General features: G+C 40.0%; 2 protein-coding genes across 2 annotated transcripts in view; one reads left to right on the top strand and one right to left on the bottom strand.

Annotated features, from left to right (window-relative positions):
- IL7R (interleukin 7 receptor) overlaps positions 1-10,599 on the top strand; it is a 28,412-nt gene extending 17,813 nt beyond the window's left edge. Inside the window, exons 4-8 of the mRNA XM_006928055.4 lie at positions 2,418-2,575; positions 4,385-4,547; positions 5,449-5,542; positions 6,658-6,733; positions 7,133-10,599. Of these exons, the coding sequence (XP_006928117.1) occupies positions 2,418-2,575; positions 4,385-4,547; positions 5,449-5,542; positions 6,658-6,733; positions 7,133-7,636 (995 nt within the window). The 3' untranslated portion in view covers positions 7,637-10,599. The remainder of the gene's footprint in view (positions 1-2,417; positions 2,576-4,384; positions 4,548-5,448; positions 5,543-6,657; positions 6,734-7,132) is intronic.
- Positions 10,600-17,975: 7,376 nt separating this feature from the next.
- The window catches only part of CAPSL (calcyphosine like), a 42,804-nt gene continuing 38,415 nt past the window's right edge, over positions 17,976-22,364 (bottom strand). The window contains exon 5 of the mRNA XM_045038146.1: positions 17,976-18,271. Coding sequence (XP_044894081.1) covers positions 18,158-18,271 — 114 coding nt within the window. The 3' untranslated portion in view covers positions 17,976-18,157. The remainder of the gene's footprint in view (positions 18,272-22,364) is intronic.

Genomic DNA, 22,364 nt, shown 5'->3' with positions numbered 1-22,364 from the left:
GCCTGGGCCCTTGTGAACTGGGTGTGGTGAGCCCCTTCAGGCTTTGAAAAGCACCCTTAAGCAGCCAGATGAGAGGTAATGGAGGTATGTCGCTCAGCAGCACCTTCTTCTGGTTCCTAAGGTGACATTTGATTAGCAGAACTGTCATTTAATTGAATTTAAATTGGAAGTTCCTGATTGAGCCCTAGACCAGAGCTACCCTGCAACCACCTGCCCCTCACTCCCCCTTCTTTAGATATGGGCCCTCTGATAAGGCTAGAGGGTCAGCTTCCTGCCTTCCCATTTGTCTTGGTAGAGTGAGTCTGTGTAATTGTTCAGTTTGCTCACAGAATAAACTAAGCTATAAAAATGTTGCTTGAGAAATGAGCAACTTTTTCTGATGTGCTCAGAGACACTCTTTGAACCAGAGACAGCACTATTTGGAAGACACCTGGACAAGCCAGAGTGAGATAATTGAGTACAGAAAGAAAAGCTAAATGAAGAAGAGTGAGCTTCAGAATCAGACAGAATTGGATTTAAATAATATCAAACTATTTTATAGGAACCTGAACTTAAGTTAATTAACCTCTCTGAGACTCAGTTTCTTCATCAATGTAGTGATGATAGAGATTATTGGTGGAAGCTGGCATAAGTGCTTAGTAGGTGTATAATCAATATCAGTCTGTTCTTTCCTTAATTCTTCCATTATTATGAGACCTTGAGAGATGGGGATGAGGCAAGGAATTTAGCATCAGAGGTTTCACTGAAAATGTGAATCTTAATTATTCCCTTGAATGAAGAGTAGGAACTGGCTTGGCAGGGGTTCTCTGTTGGTCTGTTTCTCTACACTCACCACCCTTTCCTCCTGTTCCCCCAGGGTATCTCCCCTTTCTATAGTGAATCTAAAAGTAAAGAAGGGGGGCGCCTGGGTGGCGCAGTCGGTCAAGCGTCCGACTTCAGCCAGGTCACGATCTCGCGCTCCGTGGGTTCGAGCCCCGCGTCGGGCTCTGGGCTGATGGCTCAGAGCCTGGAGCCTGTTTCCGATTCTGTGTCTCCCTCTCTCTCTGCCCCTCCCCTGTTCATGCTCTGTCTCTCTCTGTCCCAAAAATAAATAAACGTTGAAAAAAAAATTAAAAAAAAATAATAAAAAAATAAAAGTAAGGAAGGATAAACTTCCCCTTTTACAAGACATCCAAGGGCAAAGAAGGAGACACTTCCTCTTTTTCAGGATCTCTGGGGCAATGCAGGAGAAACTTAGGTGGTCACCACTATGAGCAAGTGACTACAGTAAGTGAGCCAAACTCCATTACATGAGTTCACTTTACTGGGTCAACAAGTCTGCCATAAATCCCAGCGCAGAGAGCCTAGAATTCAGCTCAGTCTAGAGGGTAAGAGTTTAATGAACACATACTCTCTCATTAACAATAGGTTTAGATTAGATTTTAGTCTATGTGCTCTCATTCTCTGAGACCAGCCATGCAAAAAAGTGGCTGCCCCATCTTTAGAAAACAAACGTCCCAGGCTTTGGTGATAGAGCAGCTAAGAACCCAAGACAGGAAAGCCCCTGGTCAATGATGGGGAGGCTGCTTGACATGCATGCTTTTCAAAGAATTCAGTACCTTTCTCAGGGTAGGTTCTGCCTGAAATAAAACCTATTTCCCTCCAACAGCATTTCATATATGGTGCCTGTGATCCTAAGAGTAAGTTTGCTCAGCAGGCAGACAGAAGAAAGAGACTAGAGAGGAATTCAGAGCTAATACCAACCAGACTAAAGTCACACTAAAAATTATGAGCTTAGGGACAGAATGCAGACCCTCAGCTTCTATATAGCTGAGATGAGGTACAAGGCTCCCAGCTTAAAACCCGATTTATTGGAATAATGAAGACTCAAAGTTTAAACACTCCTGCTTTTAGGCTACTTAGTAACAAATTCTGTAGTATTCGAAAGGCAAAGTGAATGTGTTTTAGTGTAGAATTAGCACTAGCTGCTATAACAAATAAGCCCTAAAACATGATACCTCAAACACCGTAAGTTTATTTCTTGCTCACATAAAAGCCAAAATGGGTATTTCTAGTGTGTGCATAGTGCTCTTTCAAACAATATTCAGGCTTCTTTCATCCTGTGGTTCCACTGTCTTCAACATATGACTCCAAATGGTGGAAAGGAAACAAACATAAGGTCACACATGTAAGCTTTCTGGGCCAGGTGGGAGGTGGTGCACATTTCCACTCACGTTGTTCACAAGGCTACATTCTACTGCAGAGGAGGCTGAAAAGTCTAGTCAAGCTTTGAACCAGGAAGAATAAATGTGTTCTGATTTGTTGCTTGATTACTGACCCAGAAAAAGAATGTGATTTTCAGAATGGATGAACTTTAAAAAGTATAATTATTTTCTTGACTGCCCTACAGACTGACCTCCTTTCTTTTTCTTTTCCAGTTAAACCTGAGGCTCCTTTTGACGTAAGAGTCATCTATCGTGAGGGAGCAAATGACTTTCTGGTGACATTTAACACATCTCACTTACAAAAGAAGTATGTGAAAGAATTATTGCATGAGGTAGCCTATCGCCAGGAAAAACATGAAAATGACTGGATGGTATGTAGATCAACTACATTTATACATTAAAAAATGTATAAAGATGACTGCATAAGTATATTGAATAAGTAAATTTCTATAAAATACATAAAATTATAATATATGTATATAAAATCATAAAATAAAAACTTCTTAATGTTATAAATTTTTTCATCCCAGAGGTACATTCACCTGGGGAGGGCCCCTTGCAATTTTGTGTTCAAAATATACCTTTTACTGGAAGAAGTTCCCCAAAGTATAAGAAATTCAGGTTTCACAAAACCTGGATCTTCTCTGGGCCATCCTGTTATAGCTCTCATTGTCCTTGGAATGGTCTGGCCATCCCTGCAATCTATCTTGAGGAGAAGGTGGGAGAAAAGTGAAGTGTCCCAGGTTTTTAGGCTCCTCTGGGCTCACTGGCTTAAATTCTGCCCTATTTGTAACACATGGACAAAAACCAGATGATGGCTTATCTTTCTCACAGTGAAAAGAATGCCTATTTATACCCATGCTGTTCTCTTTTCTTAGGCCAGGATCAGCCTTCTTTGTTTGCAATATGCTGCTGTATAGTACTTACATAAGTGTAATGTCTACCCTAAAACAGTTCTACCCTCCTTCTACCACACAAATGAGGGTACGTTGGTCCTGTTCTCTTGAGTCTTCATTTGAAAATTGCACCAATGGAAAAGCAACTATAGTGGAGAAAGGAAGCATTAAAAAAAAAAAAAATATATATATATATATATATATACACAGTGGGGCTCAAACTCATCACCCCAAGATCAAGAGTTGCACACTCCTCCAACTGAGCCAGCCCAGAGCCCCAAGAAAAGAAGAATTTTGAATAAATGATACCAGGACAGTTAGCTGTTTGGGGAAATAATTAAGTTAAATGCCTAACTTAAAAAATAGAATAAAAAGATGATTTAAATAAATTATGTAAAAGTGAAAACACTAAACAAAGTAGAAAAAATATAGGTAAATGCTTATGTAATCTTGAGATGAAGAAAAATATTCTAAGCATAAAAGCAGTAAAGAGAGAAAAAGATGGATACATATGAATATATAAAAATAAAGGCTTATAAATGTCAGCACACATGACAATCAAAATTGTAAGGCAAATTAGATATTAGGATTAAATTGCCATACATACAACTGACAGATGGTTAATATCCTTCATCTGTAAAGAGGCCTTATAAATCATTAAGAACAGGACAAATGTAACAACAGAAAAAATTAGCAAGAAACTTGGAAATGTCTCATAAAATAAGATATATGTAAATGCAATAAATATATGAAAACTAATAATCAAATAAGTATAAATGTAAATAACAGTGGAATATTAACTTTTTATCCATCAAATTGATAATTTTTTCTTAAGGATAATGCACATTGCTGAAGAGACTGTTGTTCTCTATATTGCTATTTGCAATGTAGAATTGAATCTTTCTAGAGAGAAATTATTCCTGCTCACTTACCTTACCATTCCCTTGTATTTTCCTTTGGGATGTGAAAGAGGAGAAAAAGAGAAAAAAAAAGAGAGAGAGAGAAATCGAAGTGTGGAAAGGAAGGTGGGGGCCTGGGAGTGATTTATATCCTCCTGGTATTGAAGAGTCCAGCTCACCTAAACAAAGACCCATGGTACTGTTGCCCTCCTTGACCACTGGTAGCATCATTTATGAGCTCACACATGCTCCTCTCCATGTCATATCTCCTTTTCCTAACAAGAGTACCCACATGACTAAATTCACTTAACTTGAAATGATTTGGGGGATCTAGGCAACACGTCTTTTTGACCCTAAAAATATAATGGCATGTTTTGCTCTTTAGCATGTGAACTTATCCAGTACAAAGCTGGCACTCCTACAGAGAAAGCTACAACCTGATGCAATGTATGAGATTAAAGTCCGGTCCATTCCTAATCATGACTATTTTGAAGGCTTCTGGAGTGAATGGAGTCCAAGCTTCCACTTCAGAACTCCAGAGATCACAGGTGGGAAGTGACAGCAGAATCTTTGTCCCCTGCAGAGTGCTTTGCATGTTAAGGTGTGTGAACAAGAGTGAGAGGCAGAAAGGTGAAAGGAACCCACATGTTAGGACTCCCCTGAGGGTATGTTTACACTGTCTTTGGAGAATGACCTGCCATCTTTGCCCCTCTTGTGAAGAGTAAGGAAGTAGTGGGAATAGAACCCATAGTCATTGATCAAATGATATAGGCTGCCCTGGACTCCACTGACCCAGGTGTTCTTGGGAGCTGATAATAATTCTGAATAAAGTCCCCACCTACTACCTCCACTCTACCAATTTAGACTGGAATCCCAATGGCTGGTCTCTCAAAAGCTCCTCTAAGGGAACACCTTTGGTGATAGAAGATGAGCAGGTTAGTGCTGCTCATTCATGCCTCCTTTTCCAGAATAACAAAGGTATCCACATGGTCTAGGAAGTGAGAATGGCCAGAAAAGCCAAAGAACACGGCTCACTCCACATATACCTTCTCTTTGAAGTATGAGGGGAACTATTCTTGACATACCAACATCCCATTCTCAGACTGGAACTTGATGAACCTGTGAGGTAGAGCATCCCCCTCCTGATTCCCCTGCGAGGTTTACTTCTCTTGATGGTAGATGTTGGGGAAAGAGTACTGCTATCCTTAATGCTGGGCCACTTTTACATTTCAAATGACAGATGTTCTACACCTGGTCACTCACGTGAGTGCCACTTACTGAAGCCAAAATTCTTTGTGCATAAAGCTAGTACATTATCCTGTTCACTGAAGGGTGACTTTGAAGAAATAGTAAATGGTCTCGAGTTACTAAATAAACTCAAAGCATACTGAAAGCCTCCCCAACTCCATGTTTAATGATTACTAACCAAGATCTTTCCTTGCATTCCAGGGAGGATGGATCCTATTTTACTAACTATTAGCATTCTGAGTTTCTTCTCTGTGTCTCTGATGGTCATCTTGGCCTGTGCATTATGGAAAAAAAGGTGAACTGTAATCAATAGGATGGTTACATGGGGTCCCAGACAGTTGGAGCTCTAGCCTATTTATTGATGAGAAAACTACAAAGGGAAAAAGACATTTCAGGAATTGTAGTGCCCAACATCCCTCCCCACCCTAAGGAACTGGTGAATTTCCACATTTAATTTCATAAGAGGTGAAAATACATAAATTAGACATAGGGCAAACACTGCCCCCAAACTTTTTCTTCTAAAATAGTGGGAACCATGCCTCCAAAATGTCTGGGCAGCTGGGGGTACCCATGGAAAATACAGAATGTATTTGAAGTCTTGAATTTCAGCACACAAATTCATGGGACTTTTGCATTCTACCTCATGACAGAGCCCTGTCTGTTTCATTATGAAAATGATGCTTTTGACACATACCATCAAGTTATTAATGTTCTAGGAAGATGCCTTCAGCACAGTGCCACATGCTCTCATGATACTTCAATTTGTCTTTTTGTCTTTTTTAATGTTTATTTATTTTTGAGAGAGAGAGAGAGAGAGCAAGTGGGTGAGGGGCAGAGACAGGGGGGGACAGAGGATCTGAAGCAGGTTCTGTGCTGACAGCACAGAGCCTGATGCAGGGCTCCAGCTCACAAACCATGAGATTATGACCTGACTGAAGTCGGATGCTCAACCAACTGAACCATTGAGGTGCCCCATGATACTCTAATTTCCCTGGGTGGTTTAGAAAATATTCCTCACTTCCACAAAAATCAGAGCAGAGGAGTTGCTATCAGTTAAGAGAAGGAGTAGGATGACAACACCTATATTAAGAGTAGAAGAGCCGGGGGAATGTTGGTTTCATAGCCACACCCTTGCCAAGCCTCACTGTTCCTCTTCTCCAGGGTTCTCTCCCAAAGGTGTTCACAGAGATCACTGACAATCACCCCTGGTCCAACCCCTCTGTGAATTAATAGGACACTGAGGCCCAGGGAAAGCAAGTCACTTGTCCAAGTTCACCCGCCTAGTTGTGGCTGAGCCAAGACTAGAAATCTGCTCTTCTGATTTCTGGCTCAGAATGGGTGGAAAGACCTATTGTGCATGCATGCTCCCTCACTGTTCATTTCATCTTTCTCAATGTCCTCTTATTTCAGAATTAAACCTATTGTGTGGCCCAGTCTCCCGGATCATAAGAAGACTCTGGAACAACTTTGCAAGAAACCAAAAAAGGTAAGTGCTTCTGGTGATTCTATCACAATGTTGGAGGCATTCCAAAAGCCAAGAATAATATTGCAGGATAGGGAACAGTTGAACCACAAGTGTTGGTCTTTTGTGCATCCCATAACTGCAAGATCCTAGCTGTAGCTCCCTGGATATAGAAAACTAAAATGAGATACAAGTCTCAGAAGTCTCCTGGGCTTTCATGGGGCTGGAGGGCATGGCCAGTCCCTTCAGACTGACATGTCAGAGTGCATCCAGTGGTAGAGTCAACTAGAACATGTGGGTAATTCTCTGACATTCTCTGGTAAACCCCTGTCAGAAAGTTTGTTACATCTTTCCCTGAACTGAACCTTTGCTGGTGTGTCTCTTTGGAGCACTCTCAATGCCTTCTCTCTTTTTTTGGTGTAGAATTTGAATGTGAGTTTCAATCCTGAAAGTTTCCTGGACTGCCAGATTCATAAGGTGGATGGCATTCAAGCTAGAGATGAAGCCGAAGGCTTTCTGCAAGACACTTCTCTGCCACAACCAGAGGAGTCTGAAAAGCAGAGGCTTGTAGGGGGTGTGCAGAGCCCCACCTGGCCATCTGAGCATGCAGTCATCACCCCAAAAACGTTCAGAGGAGATTCACCCCTCGGATGCCTGGCTGGGAATGTCAGTATGTGTGAGGCCCTTGTGCTCCCATCTTCCAGACCCCCAGACTTCAGGGATGGTGGCAAGAATGGGCCTCATGTGTACCAGGGCCTGCTGCTTGTCCCTGGAACTACAAATGGCCCTGGGCCCACTCCATTTCCTTTCCAATCAGGAATCCTGACATTGAACCCAGCTGCCCAGGGACAACCCATTCTCACTTCCTTGGGATCGAGCCAGGAAGAAGCCTATGTCACCATGTCCAGTTTCTACCAAAACCAGTGAATTTTCAGAAACCCAGGACTGGAACCATGATGACTGACAAAGATGACTGAGCTCTGCCTACTCTTCCTCGAAGCACAAAGAAGACAGAATTAAGGCAAGCCCTCTGTATCATCTACAGGATTCAGAAGCATGGCTTGGATCACTCCTTTTCACTCCAGGGGCATTTGTCTTGAGGCAGGAGCACTCTTGCTTCAGGCAACCCAAATTATTCCATTATTTCAGGGAAAAAAACAGGAAAGAATGAAATAAAGGATGGAGGAGAGAAGGGAGGGGGTAGGAAGGCAGGAAGAGGGCAAGGAAAGAAAGAGGAAAAGGAGAACAAGGGTGATAGCCATCATTGTTAAGACTTACTATATACCAGTGGGCTCTACATAGCTTGTCTCCCTACATCCTCATAGTAATCCCAGGCATTGGTACAATTATTATCATAATTATTATTATTCTCTTTTTTAATAGATGATGGAATGGAGACTTGGAAGTATGAAGTAACTTGTCCATTTTGCTCCCCCCTCAGTGTGGGGTTTGATGGTCGGGAGTCTAACCATGGTTCCTCCCAAAGCATGCGCCTTCTCCTTGACTAGGGACTATCCTATTCTTGAGTGACAAACCCCACTAATAACAAATGGGGTGACTATGTCATTTATTGTCCAAACTGGGTCATTTTTGAAAGTGAAAGGAGGAGTTATAAATACTCATTCCAGGACAACAAGCATAAACCAGGAGTGTCCCAGACAGCGACATGGCCACCAAACTAAAAACACTGAGAAAGAAAGGGTCACGTGATGTATGAACTACCATGGCCAGCCATGTCTACGAAAACTGAAGTTTGTTCCCCACATATCCCATTAGATTCTGTTTTTCTGAAAAAGTAGAAGCCCAGAATTTCTGTTGTTAGTTATCGAGAGCATGATTGTCTTGCTAATACTACCCGGCTGCATCCATCTGAAATAAGAGAACCTGTTGCCAACTCCAGACACAGGTGCATTTGAGCAATGAGTCGGGAATAACACTTCTCTGTGTGTAGAGACTGCCCCAATCCAAATTCATCCACAAATTGTCCTGAGTTTTATACCTGTGGATGTTGCCACAAGCTTCAGGGAGAAGAGTTATAAGCACATGCAGTGAGCGAGCCGACTGGGGCCATGTTCTCGAAGGTAAAGAACATGCATTTCTTGGTCTAGATGAATTTTTAGTGACGAGCTCAAACCAAGTCAAGGCAGCTGAGAAATCTCAGTTCAGAGGAGTGCTGCCAACACCCATCCCACAGCCCCCCAGACCATGGACAGATGCAGAACCACACAGAGCAGCAGAGGCCCAGGAAGTAATGAAGGGCATAGTTCAGGGTTTTGTTTTGTTCAAGGGGTTGTTTCCATTGTTTTTGTTTACATTTTACACCTTTTTGTCCTGTTTTTAGTTTTGGGGGGCCCAAGTGTTTTTTTAAGTTTTCCATTTTCTTGTTTGTTTTGTTTTGTGATATCTGTAAAGGGGGTTTTAAATTTTGGACTAAAATCCTATCTGTTGGCTTTGAGGCCTAATGATAAGATCATTTACTCCTCTGTTGGCCATTGTACTTTCCAAATCCTTTTCTCTGAATCAGTAGTGATGAATATAATCTCTTACTCCCTTAGATTTGTTAGTGCTTTTGTGATTTTCAAAGCATTTCCCTAAGCATTATCCCTTTCATTTCCTTGGCAAGTATTCATGGAAAGCCTGCTATGTGCCAGCCACAGGGTTAGGTGAATAAAGTTGGGGACCCTGCCCTCATAAGGTGGAAAATCGGGTAAAAGTGGCAACTTTGTAAACAAATGATCCAATAACACAAAGTGCTAAAATAGAGGCATGTTCAGGGTGCCCAATTGCAGACAGTCAGGGAAAATGCCAGACAAGTGATATACATCTGTGTGGTGGGAAAGCAGAACCTACCTAGTGTGTCAGCCCTAGAAGACATTTTTCACCGGGTGGACATGTGTTCTTTACCTTTTGTAGAAATGGGAACTAGGAACTAGGAACACCCCATGCCAACCAGGGTGTCCTATACCTTATTCACAGAGGTCCTATGAGGTGTGTTGTTGTCATCTTTAACTTCTGGGGAAATTGGAACACAGAAACCTTACATGTTAATTCAGGACTGGAAGCCATAAGTTTGTTTTCCTGATATAATAGACAATCTCTTGAAGAAATCAGGAGATAAGTCTCGATAAAGATCAAAGCCACCCCCGCTCTAAAATCCCACGTTTCAGTATTTTGGGGCACAGGTTATTATTTGAATTTAGTGTGTGAACGTCTATCTGTTACTGGAGGGATTTAAAATCCATGTATTATACTCTTATAATCATAATTGCTGCTAATGCTTGATTTTATACTCAAGGACAAGGTATAATGCCAGATTGCAAGTTTGTTCCCACCAACCTCCTTTTGCATTTCATTAGGAAAGAAAAACTGGTCTCAGACACAATGCCTAAGTCAGAAGCGTGAACTGCTAGTTCTGTAGAACATGAAATGAGAACCGGTAAACAGGCAGCTGATTTGGGCAATTAAACAATCTTGGCTGGGTCTAGGGAGCCCCTGGATTATTCGACTGATTTTCCACTAGCCTTTGCCTCTCCTGTCATTCTAGTTTCCACGGAAATTTCCTTCAGAAAAGCCAAGTAGACGCTATTTCAGATGTGCATATTGTGTTTCCATAGCACTTCTGGAGAGGCTACAAGACGGAACCAGCAGGAAGGTGGTGAGAATATGTGGTCAAGACATCTGGAATGGTGCAGATCAGATGGCATTTGTGTCAGCTCAGTGGTTTTTTTCTGGGGTTTTTCTAAAAACTACCCATCATTCACTACAGTGAAGGTCTCTGATTTGACCATGTACCTCCCATATGCATTACAAACATTTTGCAGAGCTGCTAAGTATACAACTATCCAACGTGTGTTACCATCTCATATTTAATTAAATGCTATGGAACTCTGTGCCTGTGCTTGTCTTCTGTGAAGAATAGGGACAGAATAGGCCACAGACCTCCTCAACCACTGAAAACATTCTGGTGTCACTTGCTGTCATTTTATATTTGGATTTTCAGAGGAACGTCACTCATCGATTAAGTAATTAATTCACAAGTTAATGAATTAAACAGCAATTTGTTGAGGATATGCCTTGCCTTACTTTGTTCCGTGCTAGGCACTGGAGTTACAGGCATGAAATGTACTGTTCCCAGCTCACTATCACAGGGGGACAGAGACACATAGGGATAGTTCCAGTGTCGTATCACTGCTTGCAAGCAAAGCATTATCAGGATTCTCAGTGTAAGCAATGGAAGCAAATTTAGGCTGATTTGTGCAGAAAAGGAATTTAATAAAGGCTACTAGAGTGCTCCCAGAATATCTGAGAATCGAACATGGAGTTCACAGAGCCTCCCCTTATCTCTACCACTGGCACATCCAGAAACTGAAAAGAGCCTCCGCCATTGTCACCACCAACCCCAGAGCAGAGCGAGCAGCAACATCCAGCAGCTTCACCTACTGGCCACCAGTTTAGAGGTAGAGCTGGAGCCTGTGGTTGATTAGAACTATGCCGAGCTCATGTGCCTGGGCCCTAGCAATGGGAAGCAGAGAAGAATATAGGTGGCATTTACATCTTCTCCAGTAAGAGGCTGTGCCTCATAGATTGGGGTAGTCCCCAAATATAGGAAGGACATTCTGCCGCTGGCTGGGAAAACAAACAAACAAACAAGCAAACAAACCAGGAGAGGTAATGTGAAGGAAATCGCACTTGATGTGGCAAGGCAGAGTAAGTAGGAATGTGCCAGATATAGGAGCCCAGAGGACATTTCCTAGCAGAGGAAACAATGCGCTCAAAGCCATGGAGCTGTGACAGAGCATTGGGGCATTTAAGGAGTTACAGCTACAATAGGTGATGTCTCCTTGTCAGCCTCAGTCGGGAACAGTAGGGCATTGGTGGTTATTCCCAAAAGTCAGACACAGGGCACTTGTATAAAAAAATAATACATATATGCCTGGAACATTTTATTTTAATTAAAAACATTTGACTGTATGTCCATTCACCACCCTTTTGTAACAAGGCCAAACCTTCTCCTTTGGGTTGTGGGTTCCCGACCATAGCTTCACCTTATCTTTCTTTGGTAACACACTGCAAAACATCAACTACTTTGTCTAGTTTTGCTTTCTTTAAAATGGATAAGGATTTTCAAACACCTACAAAAAAATCTAAGTGTAGATGCTTAACTTTTTAAAGGTATCCCTCAGCCTAATCTTGCACCATCATGTTATCAAGCATATGGGTAACAATATTCTTTTTTTTTTTAATTTTTTTAATTTTTAATTTTTTTCAGTTAAAATTTTTTTTTTTAGTTTATTTATTTTTTGAGAGAGATTGAGAGACAGAGAGAGAGAAAGAATCCTAAGCAGGCTCCGCACTGTCAGCGCAGAGCCTGATGCAGGGCTCGAACACACGAACCCTAAGATCATGACCTGAGCTGAAATCAAGAGTTGGATGCTTAACCAACTGAACCACCCAGGTGCCCCTAGCAATATTCTTTCAACATGCCTTTGTCAAGTATTTTCAAACCATTGAAGGTAGTTCTTTTTTTAAAAAATTTTTTTTCAACGTTTATTTATTTTTGGGACAGAGAGAGAGCATGAACAGGGGAGGGGCAGAGAGAGAGGGAGACACAGAATCAGAAACAGGCTCCAGGCTCTGAGCCATCAGCCCAGAGCCCGACGCGGGGCTCGAACTCACGGACCGCGAGATCGTGACCTGGCTGAAGTCGGGCACTTACCGACTGCGCCACCCAGGCGCCCCAGAAGGTAGTTCTTATAGATCAGCATCAGACTTTCTTTCATACTCATACTTTATCAGCTTCATAATGTGATTACAATAACAGGTTGAACTGGCCTAAATGAGTTTGGGACACGCAGGACTGACTTGGGTGAGTTTGTGTCTCACTTGGTGGGTACAGAGAGCACTGGAGGATAGCCTGCTGGCAGCCAAGTCTCAACATGGGTGTCATTGTATCTCACAGAGAGAATGAATGAAGAGTGTTGCTGGTTCATTCAGCAGGTGGTCCATTGGAAGCCATCCACAGGCACAAAGTCTACTGAGCAGTGGCTGAGATGGCATGTGGCACAATTGGTGGGGACCAGCGGTTAAGCATTTGACATGCCAGGCTTAGAAGTTTTGATTTAGCCTTCAGGGGGTGGGGGTACTTGGAAGGATTTCAATCAGGGGTGTGGCATAATAAATTTCATGTGTGTATGGAGAAATCCTAGAGTACCTTATGCTTACCCCTACTGTCACCACATTGATCTGCAATTACCTCATCTGACTCCCCTCTGGTCTTCTAAGCACTCTATGACTTATTGGGGTTTATGTCTGTTGTTAAACACAGCACCTAAGGTCTAGAAGGCACTTAACCATAAACATGGAATGAATGAATCAGCATGTTAGTGAATGATGCTATATTAGTCAGTGTGCTTCCTCACCATCATTCAGGATAGAATGATGCCAGGCTGGGATGCTCAGAGGCAGGCACTGCATCCCTGAGTGAGCGGCACATCTGGGCAGCCACGTGTAAGGAGTCAGTTGCCTTCCCCATCCACAGTTACCTCCCCAGCTGCACTATTAACCACTGTAACCACAGAAACGGGGAAACAATAGGGTGAAGGAATTTTCCAAAGCTTCATTTCTGTGATGAATATCTGCATTTAATCTTGTTTATTCATTTATTTAGTTTATTTTAGATGCACACTGAAGTCTAATCTAACTTCTACCTTTTATTTGCTTGTGGCATTCATGTGGGATTTGTGTATAGTTCACAAGGAGGCAGCTGTTCAGGCAAAGAAAGTATGATGAGTAAAACTTGGTGGGTGGGAGGAATACGTTAACACTCCAGAAGCTACTGGTGAAAACCAAATGTGAAGCAAATGACCCGGGAAGCCCCTGAGGTTTGAAAAATAAAATTTCAATGCTGAATTCTGCAGAAACACTTGAGTTGATCTGGTGGACTCCTCAACTGTAAATTATTAGGGTCACTCCCTTTCTACTCTGGGTAAAGGTTTCTCAACAAGGAGAAGAGAACTCGCAGAGGCTGAGGACTTTTTCTATGACAAATTAGTTGCTGCAAAGTATAAATTGGACTAGCTATTAAACAAAAAAGATAAATAATCAGAAAATGTTTTAATATTAAGTTAAAGACACTTTTATCCACTGAGAAGAGTGAAATATTGCTTTTATAGCCTAAGGGATAATTTAATTAGATAAAAATCCAATAAATGCCCTATCACAAGACTGATAAATATGCTGTGAAGTCCCTTTTTTACATATTAATAAAATTTCATGAATTAAGATGTGACATTGGCAATGTAGATTTAAGTGATGCTTAGGATTTATTTTTTAATGAAAAAAAAAACAACTTTAGTAAAATAGAATAGAAGCCAGAGTCATGCTCAATGGTGAAATATTAAGTACTCCATTAAACTTAGAGATAAAACAGCAGAAATTCCACTGTTACCACATTTAACATTGTTCTAGAAATGCTATCAAATGCAATTAGACAAGGAGAAAAAGAAAGAAACATAAATATTAAACAGGATTTTAATGTTTTATGAAACTAAATATTTATTATTGGCAGATGAAATCATTGCATATTGCAAAACCCAAAGAGACCAAGCATAAAAAAAAACAATAACAAAAACAAAACAAAACACTAAAAGACACAAACACTTCATTAAGGTCTTTGATTATAATATTTACATATGCTGATATATTTCTTTAAATCTTCACTGAATATTTGTTACTAAACTAATACTTGCTTGTTCCTCAAAATTCAAGAAACACAGACATCTATAATACAGCAAGTAAAAGTCCTCATTCCTCAACCCCACTACTCAGAAATAGTCATATTTCATAAATGATGTGTAGTCTTCTACATCATATACATACACACATATATATATATGCTATTATTCTAAATATCATGTGGAAAAATATATGTTTAAGAAGAGCCTGCACAATTCTGGAGAAGAAAAGAATTGAGAAGAGCCTATATGGGTGGTTTTGACATTTTATTCATTTTTTAGAGGCAATATAAATTACTTTCGTTATACATTTACAAGTCACAAAATGATAATAATTATCAGCACAAAAATTTGCAAGGGTATTACTTGCCTAGAAACTGCAGATATCCCTGGTTAGATTTTTCTTTTTTCTTTTAATTTTCTTTTTTCTTTTTTGTTTTGTTTTGTTTTGTTTTGCTTTTTGACAATCAATGGAATAGATAGAAAACCTATGTGTCCAGATCCGTGTACTTAAAAAATTTTCATTTGCTTTTAATTAGTAGAGAAAGGTGCATTATTTAATAGAGATTAGAACAATACACTAGCCAATTTTAGATAAAGAGGAAAGAACTAACTGACTTCTTCTAAAATAAATCCAACGTAGATCAAAGATATAAATAATTTTTAAAATGAAAAATATGCTAGAAGACATGGGCAAATAATTTTATATTCTTTGGATGTAAAAAGCATTTCTAAAAAAGACATAAAACCCAGAAACCATAAAAGAAAAGGAGTGATACATTTGCATATGTAAAATATAGAATGTTGGTAATTTTTTTATTGTATTAAAAAAATCCACAACGAAAAGAAAAGATAAAAATAAACTGGAAAAATATAGTAACAATGTGACAAACTGCTAATAGCCTTAATATCTAAAGAGTCTTACGAATCAATAAGCGAAAAACAATCTAAGAGGAACATGAACAAGCACATGAGCTGCGGGTTCACAGAAGAAGTGAAATTTATTCTAAAAATATGAAAATATGCTGGATCTCCTTCAGAATAAAAAAATTCACATAACATAATGAGGTAAATTTTTTACCTATAAAATTGTGAAAATTAAAAATATTGCCAAACTTCAATGCGGGGAAAGGCATTTTCATATACTTTTGGTGTGAGTATAAATTAGTGCAAACTTTTAAGAGGGTGATTTGGAAATACATAGAAAAATGTAAATGGGTATATTCCAAAATTCCACTTTTTAAATGTTTATTTATTTATTTTTGACACAGAGAGAGAGAGAGAGAGAGAGAAGAGAGAATCTCAAGCAGGCTCCACACTGTCAGCACAGAGCCCAACATAGAGCTTGAACTCACAAACCATGAGATCATGATCTGAGCTGAAATCAAGAGTCGGATGCTTAACCGACTGAACCACTCAGGCACTCCTCAAAATTCTACTTTTAAGAATTTTCTAAAGAAATAATCACAGAAAGGGCTCAAAGATTATGCACAAAAAATATCTATGCAGTACTGCTTCTAATGGAGAAAAACTGTAAATATTCTAAATAAAATATGGTATATCTATATTATAGAATATTAACAAAATCACTAAAAGAAATATGGTACATTTTTAGATAACTGATAAAGAAAAACATCTATGCCATTTTGTCAATGTTTCTAGAAAGAGGAAATTCTGCAGAGGCTCCACCTCCCTCTTACTCCTTCCCCCTCTCATTCCCACAATGAGAAACTACCAGATTGATCTGTGTATCTGTTAGCTATTGCTATATGGGTGCTTAGTAACAATCCATGCCAAAATTGAGTGGCTTCAAACAACATCATGTATTGTCACAAATTTTCCATTATGTGGGAGTTGAATGACCTAGGTTGGATTCTGCTGGGTGGTTCTACTAGTATTAGCTGAGAAGAGTTCAACATCAGCAACAGAACAGAAGTCAGCTGATTTAGGCTGGGTTCAGCTGGGAATACCACTGATCTGTGACTTTCCTATCTTTTTCTTGAGACAAAAAGGGAACTCAGGTTTATTCTTTTCATAGTAGAGGCACAAGAGAGCAAACAGAAACACAAAAACCTTTTGAGGCTTAAGCTCAGAATCAGCACACCTGTCACTTGCACCTCATCTTATTGGTCAAACAGGCCAAATGACCAAGCTCAAGGAGTGAAAGAATACTTTCTTTTGTGTGCGAACTCTGAAACATAAGGTAAAGCATGCAGATAGGAAAGGGATGAAGAGTTGAGTCACTAATGCACCTCCTTCAGTCAGATATGAGGACAGATATAAGGCCACATTTACAGGAGAACACAAATGGCATCCCTATCTGAAGAAGCTCCCCTGTCCCATCCATACAGCAGCAGACCCAAAGATACCTTCTCTCCAGTCCTTAATGAAATGGCTTTTGTCTATACGTGTACTGGGAATCTTTAGGGAAGGAAAAGTCGTTGGCCAATAAAAGGGTTTCAATATTTATAGATCCTTTAATCTAATAACAAAAAATATAGCCATTTCTCACATAAATTGTTAAGCAAGAGGAAAAAAACACACACTTCTCTCCTAAGCACAAAATGTAATTTCTTCCCTTCAGTATGACTGACCCAGCTAAAGTCATGTGCACATCCTTAGACCAGTGCCAGTCACTAATGAATGCCATGCACTGACTGGCTTGGAAATGGCTCACTTTCTGGACCTGGGGATGAGATGGGAATCTGGACAAAATAGGGGTGAGAGGAAGGAAATAAAGGATGTTAAAGAAGCAAACAAAAGTGTCTACTACAAAATATATTTTTTAAAAAGTATATATAGACAGAGAAAGAAAATTAGAGTTAGAATATGCTCAGAAAAACTCTGAGGCAAAACTTTGAAGGCAAAGCTCCAAAATGTTTTCAGTGGTTATTAATAAGGAGAAGAATGGAATGATAGATTACTATATAAAAGTAAGGGATTTTCCAATTACTACATTTGTCTTCTTTTCCTTTTGGAAGGGAGTATATATGTTTTATTATCATAATAAAAATAATTAAAAGAATAAAATGTTTCTTAATATAATTCTTACTTGGAATTAAAACTTCCATTTTTTTCTGTAATGTTTAATTTTCTAGAATAACATTGATACTGATTTATTCAAGAAAAAAATGAGATTCTACTGTTCCAGAGTCATCATCTGATTTCTTCCTTGTGTTATGGGTGACACAACAGTGAACTTCAAGATTTCCCTATCCTCCTATCTTTTTTTTTTTTCAACATTTATTTATTTTTGGGACAGAGAGAGACAGAGCATGAACGGGGGAGGGGCAGAGAGAGAGGGAAACACAGAATCGGAAACCCTATCCTCCTATCTTTTAAATAATTACTGAATTCCAGCACAGTTCATTGAGCACCTCTTGTGTGCAAATTGCAGAGATAGATACTATGGAACAAGATGAAATTGTAACCTGGGCCCAAGGGTGCAAAAGAGCACCTGGCTCCAGGAATCCCAAATAGACCAGGTTTGGCCACTCATCACTGACAAAATCCAAAGGCAGAGAGATGAACAGTGGTGAAACAAGAAAGGAATTTATTTCAGTGAGGCCAGGAAGACAGAGGTCTGATATCCCCGAGTCTGTCTCCAAAGTAAAAAAAAAAAATACTTCTAGGTTTATATAAGGAAAATATGGAACAAAAGTTGGTGGGTACATGTAGGTGAGAAGTAAAGGTCAGGTCAATCACTGCTTTGGGGTCAGTTATGTGGGGTCTTGCTAGCATCAGGGCAGTTATTGCTTGAAGATGTGGTTTTGGTTCCCATTATGGGATGCTTTTCCTGGCAGGTCTTTTGCCCGAGTTCAGAGATAAGCTGGAAAAAAAGAACCTAATTAGGTAGAAAGTACACATTGAGGTCAAAATGGAGGTAGCTAAAGTCCTATTTCAATATGACACATCTCTACGATTCACATCTCTTCTTTATCCTATCTGCTTTACTATCCTGGTTGAAAAATCTCATAATTCTGCCAAAATGGTGTCCACATAAATTTGTGCTTTCCTTTATTTGTGCTTGGCAGCATCTTTTCCCTTCCAATGACCTCCATGACTACTGCCAAATCTCCACCTCCCCAAGTCCCCCATTGAATCTCAGTCCTCCTCATTCCCAGCAGATGTTTTTGCCTTTGCTTTGAGAAAACTGGGCCATGACTCTTTTTCTTCTCTTTCTATTTCCATCTACAAGCTCCCAAATTCCCATAAATCCTTAACAACTGTTCTCCCAGTCAAAGGAGAAGATGCCCCTCTGTCAGTAGAAGACCAAATCAACCATTAAGTCCTTTACTCCATCTTTCCCTCCTACTCCAGAACTTTGCCCCTTCAGTCATCTGATATCTCTTGTACCTTTGCTTTTTTCATTACATTCACTGGCTCCTCACCTTCAAGATTTTCCTAACCATCCAGACCAACACCCTGAACTTTAGAATCATGTCTAATAATTTGAACTTCCACAAGTAAATATATCATATGTCTTTTGTTCAAGGTTAAATCCCCAGCACCTAAGATATTACCCACTGATAATACTGAATATTTTCTCAGTAAATACTTGTTGGTTTAATGGATGAATATCCAACTTCCTGTTGGATTCCTCACTTAGATCTCGAAAGTGAGCTCTCGAAAGTGAGCTCTTCATCTACCCCATTAGTAGCTTCTCAAAGTTGTCATTTCCCAAGTATGGTAGAGGAGCTGCCATAATTCAATGGACTTAAGAGACCTTGAAAAACAGTAGATGTCTCAAGGATAGCCTGTATGAGCTGAGATTATATCCTGCCCCTCCCCTGCATGCCAGATCTAAGAACCATGGAAAAACCTTAAGTGGAAGTCCCAGGAAAGACTTAAGCTACATTTTCTGCCAGCCATCTTGAAGGGAGGAATGCTCCAAGTCTGAAAGTCTATTAGAGAAAACAAAGTAAAATTTCTTATACATCTGACTGGCAGACTGTGATATAAAGACACATATATACTCAGTAAAAGAGGAATAGAATAATGAAAGAGGAAGTCAATCTTGTTGGAAGATTGTGGAAAGCTTTGTAAAGACTTTATCTTTTGAATTGGGCCTTGAGATTTGAGCCAGTTTAGCAAAGAATCACTCAGCTTGTTACGCTGCTTCAACCCCAACTGAGTGTACTGAAAATCAATTCTGGTACTAACCACTCAGAGTTAGGACAGGCCCCTCAAGTGATGGAGGACAGTCTCCAACAAGAATGCTCTTACTTCAGATGTTTACTTCTTACTTCAGGGCTGTTCGCACATCAGTATTAGTCAGAGTTCTCCAGAGAAACAGAACCAATAGTGTGTGTTAATGTAGGCTGGGGGAGGCTGGAGGGGGCAGTGGAGAGGAGACAAAGAGAGAGAGAGAGAGGGAACTATATATATAGATTTACTTTAAGAAAGTGGTTCACATGATTGTGAGGGCTGGAAAGTCCATAGAGCAAGCTGGCAAGCTGGCATCAGGTAAGAGTTGATGAAGTCTTAAGTCTGAATTCTGTGGGGCAGGCTACAAATTCAGGCAGGATTTTTATATTACAGCCTTGAGTTTATAGCCACTTGGTTCAAAATGCAGGTTCCTATGACACCCTCAGTTTCAGTAAGTCACTAGCATGACTCCAGAACTCAGAAAAGCATTATGCTTACTGACAATTACAGTTTCATTATAAAAAATGCAAATCAGGAGGATAAAGAGACGTGTAAGGCAAAGTCTGAGAGGAAATGCAGAGTGCTCTCTTCTCTTCTTCTGAAATCATGGGATGTCACACTCCCAGCAAATCAATATGTTCACCAACCAGCAAGTGCCACTGAGACTCAGTATTAAGAGTTTTTATTGGAGTTCCTTATGTGGGCATGCTTGATTAAATCATTGTCTGTGAAACTGAACTCAGTCTCCAGAACCCCTCCCCTTTTCAGAGGTGGGCTGGCCCAAAGTTCTAACTCTTTCATCATATGGTACAGCTTTCTGGTGAGCGGTCTCCATCCTGAAACTGTCTAGGTGTTCACTCTGGGTCACCTTGTTAACATAACAAAGACATGCTCTCACTCAGGAAATTTTAGAAGCTCATGCTCCAAGAACCCAGGACAAACACCAGAGAAATTCTTTATGAGAACACACTGTATAACCAAAGCATGGAAAACATGAAGGATGTGATGGGACAGATGTCTGTAAACATATAGGTCAGGACAAATCAGGGAGGCCTTAAATGCCATGCCAAGATATCTTAACTTTTAAATGGGCTTGGGGAGTTACTGAACATCTTTAAGAAATGAAGTGATATGGGTGAACCTGAGGCTTAGGAAAAATCATCTTGGTATCAATGTGAAGGGTGGAGGAAAAGGTAAAAGACTGCAGGTAAGGACTTATCTGGGGACCATTCTGAGTTTGAGGTAAGAGGAACTGAACATGTACAGTGGAGAAGGAGAGAAGGGACACCCTAAAATATAATCAGATAACTCTAAAAAGTGATGCAAAATAATAACACACACTTCTACATAGCTTACTTACCTGGCATCAGGTAAAGTTCTAAGTGCTTTCCATCTATTAACTCATTTAATCCTCATCCTGTGGTGTAGTTACTATTATCTCCACTTAACAGGTGAGGAAACTGAGGTTTGAGAAGTCAAGTAATTTGCCCAAGATTATACAGCTAGTAATCCACACAGAGTCAGATTTTAAACCATGCAGACTGGTTCTGGCATTTGAACTCTTAACCATCTTTATTCTGCCTCTTGGAAAGAGAGGGAACAAAGATCCTGGGATTTCTTGCTCATGTAGCTGAAGACACAGACTGAGATAGAAGCATCCTTGGTGTAAGTAGAAGATGGTGGGGGGAGGTTAATGGAGGGCATGGAAAGGAGTAATGAATTTTATTTTGGATCTGATAATTTCAAGTGAAAGTAAGGAACATGTGCAAACGTCTACTACCTGAACTCCTGCAACCAAAAAAAAGTAAGATCTCCCCTCCTACCATTTTTAGCAGCTGGTATTATATGTTAGGGCTAATATCTTAATGATATTCTGATTTTTAACTCTACTTGATTCTAAAACTGTTCCCTACAATTTCTATCTGTAATAACAGTCCACTTTAATTATCAATATATAATACTTGCAAACCCCAAAACCTTCCCATGATTTATTAAATCAAGATGATTATTCTGCTGAATTATCTACAGATAAGATCATTCTCTTACGATTTAATTTTCCCCTCCAATATGAAACAAGAAAATTGCCTCAGTGTTGTCTTAGCACGAATTTCAAGGTCAGGAATAGAGCCATAAAAGCCCAAGTGACAAGACTCGCTAAGTGGGAAATCATTACCAGATACGGTTGTAGAAGTTGTTTTCTTGGTTGTTAACATGGTTAAAGATAGAAAGACCTCCATTCCATACTCCTTCAACCTGGAAAATCTCTTATTTCACATGGGTTACTGAGACCACCAAGCATGCCTCCCTAAGAAAATGGAAGGCAATGGGGACTGCTGTTTTAAGTGGCAGAGACGGCTAGTAGTCCACTAAAATTTGTATTGACCTTATGTTAGATATATTTTCACCAGCAAGGAGAGTCCCTGACCAGGACTACACTTCCCAGCCTCCCTTGCATTTCTATGTAATCATGTGACTAGTTATCATCAAATGAAATGCCAGCAGAAGAGAGGGTGCCCCTTCCAGACCACAGCTTTTCAGAAAGTTGCTCAGTCTCCTCTATACACTCTTGTTCTTCAGGCACATGAGTATCATTGACTACAAAACCCTGGAAAAACAGCCGAACTACAAAATGGAGGAATCTTGCAACCCAGAATCACTACACAGAGGAAAGCTGTTCATCGACCACAAACAGTTGGTACATAATACTGCTTCATGCATGAAAACTAAATATCCATTGTTTGAACTTTTATAAATTTTAGGGTTTGTTTTCCACA

Source organism: Felis catus, chromosome A1 (genome assembly GCF_018350175.1).
Source record: "Felis catus isolate Fca126 chromosome A1, F.catus_Fca126_mat1.0, whole genome shotgun sequence".
NCBI lineage: Eukaryota > Metazoa > Chordata > Mammalia > Carnivora > Felidae > Felis > Felis catus.
Note: the sequence above shows the minus strand (reverse complement) of the source record. Positions and strands in the feature narration are given on the sequence as shown.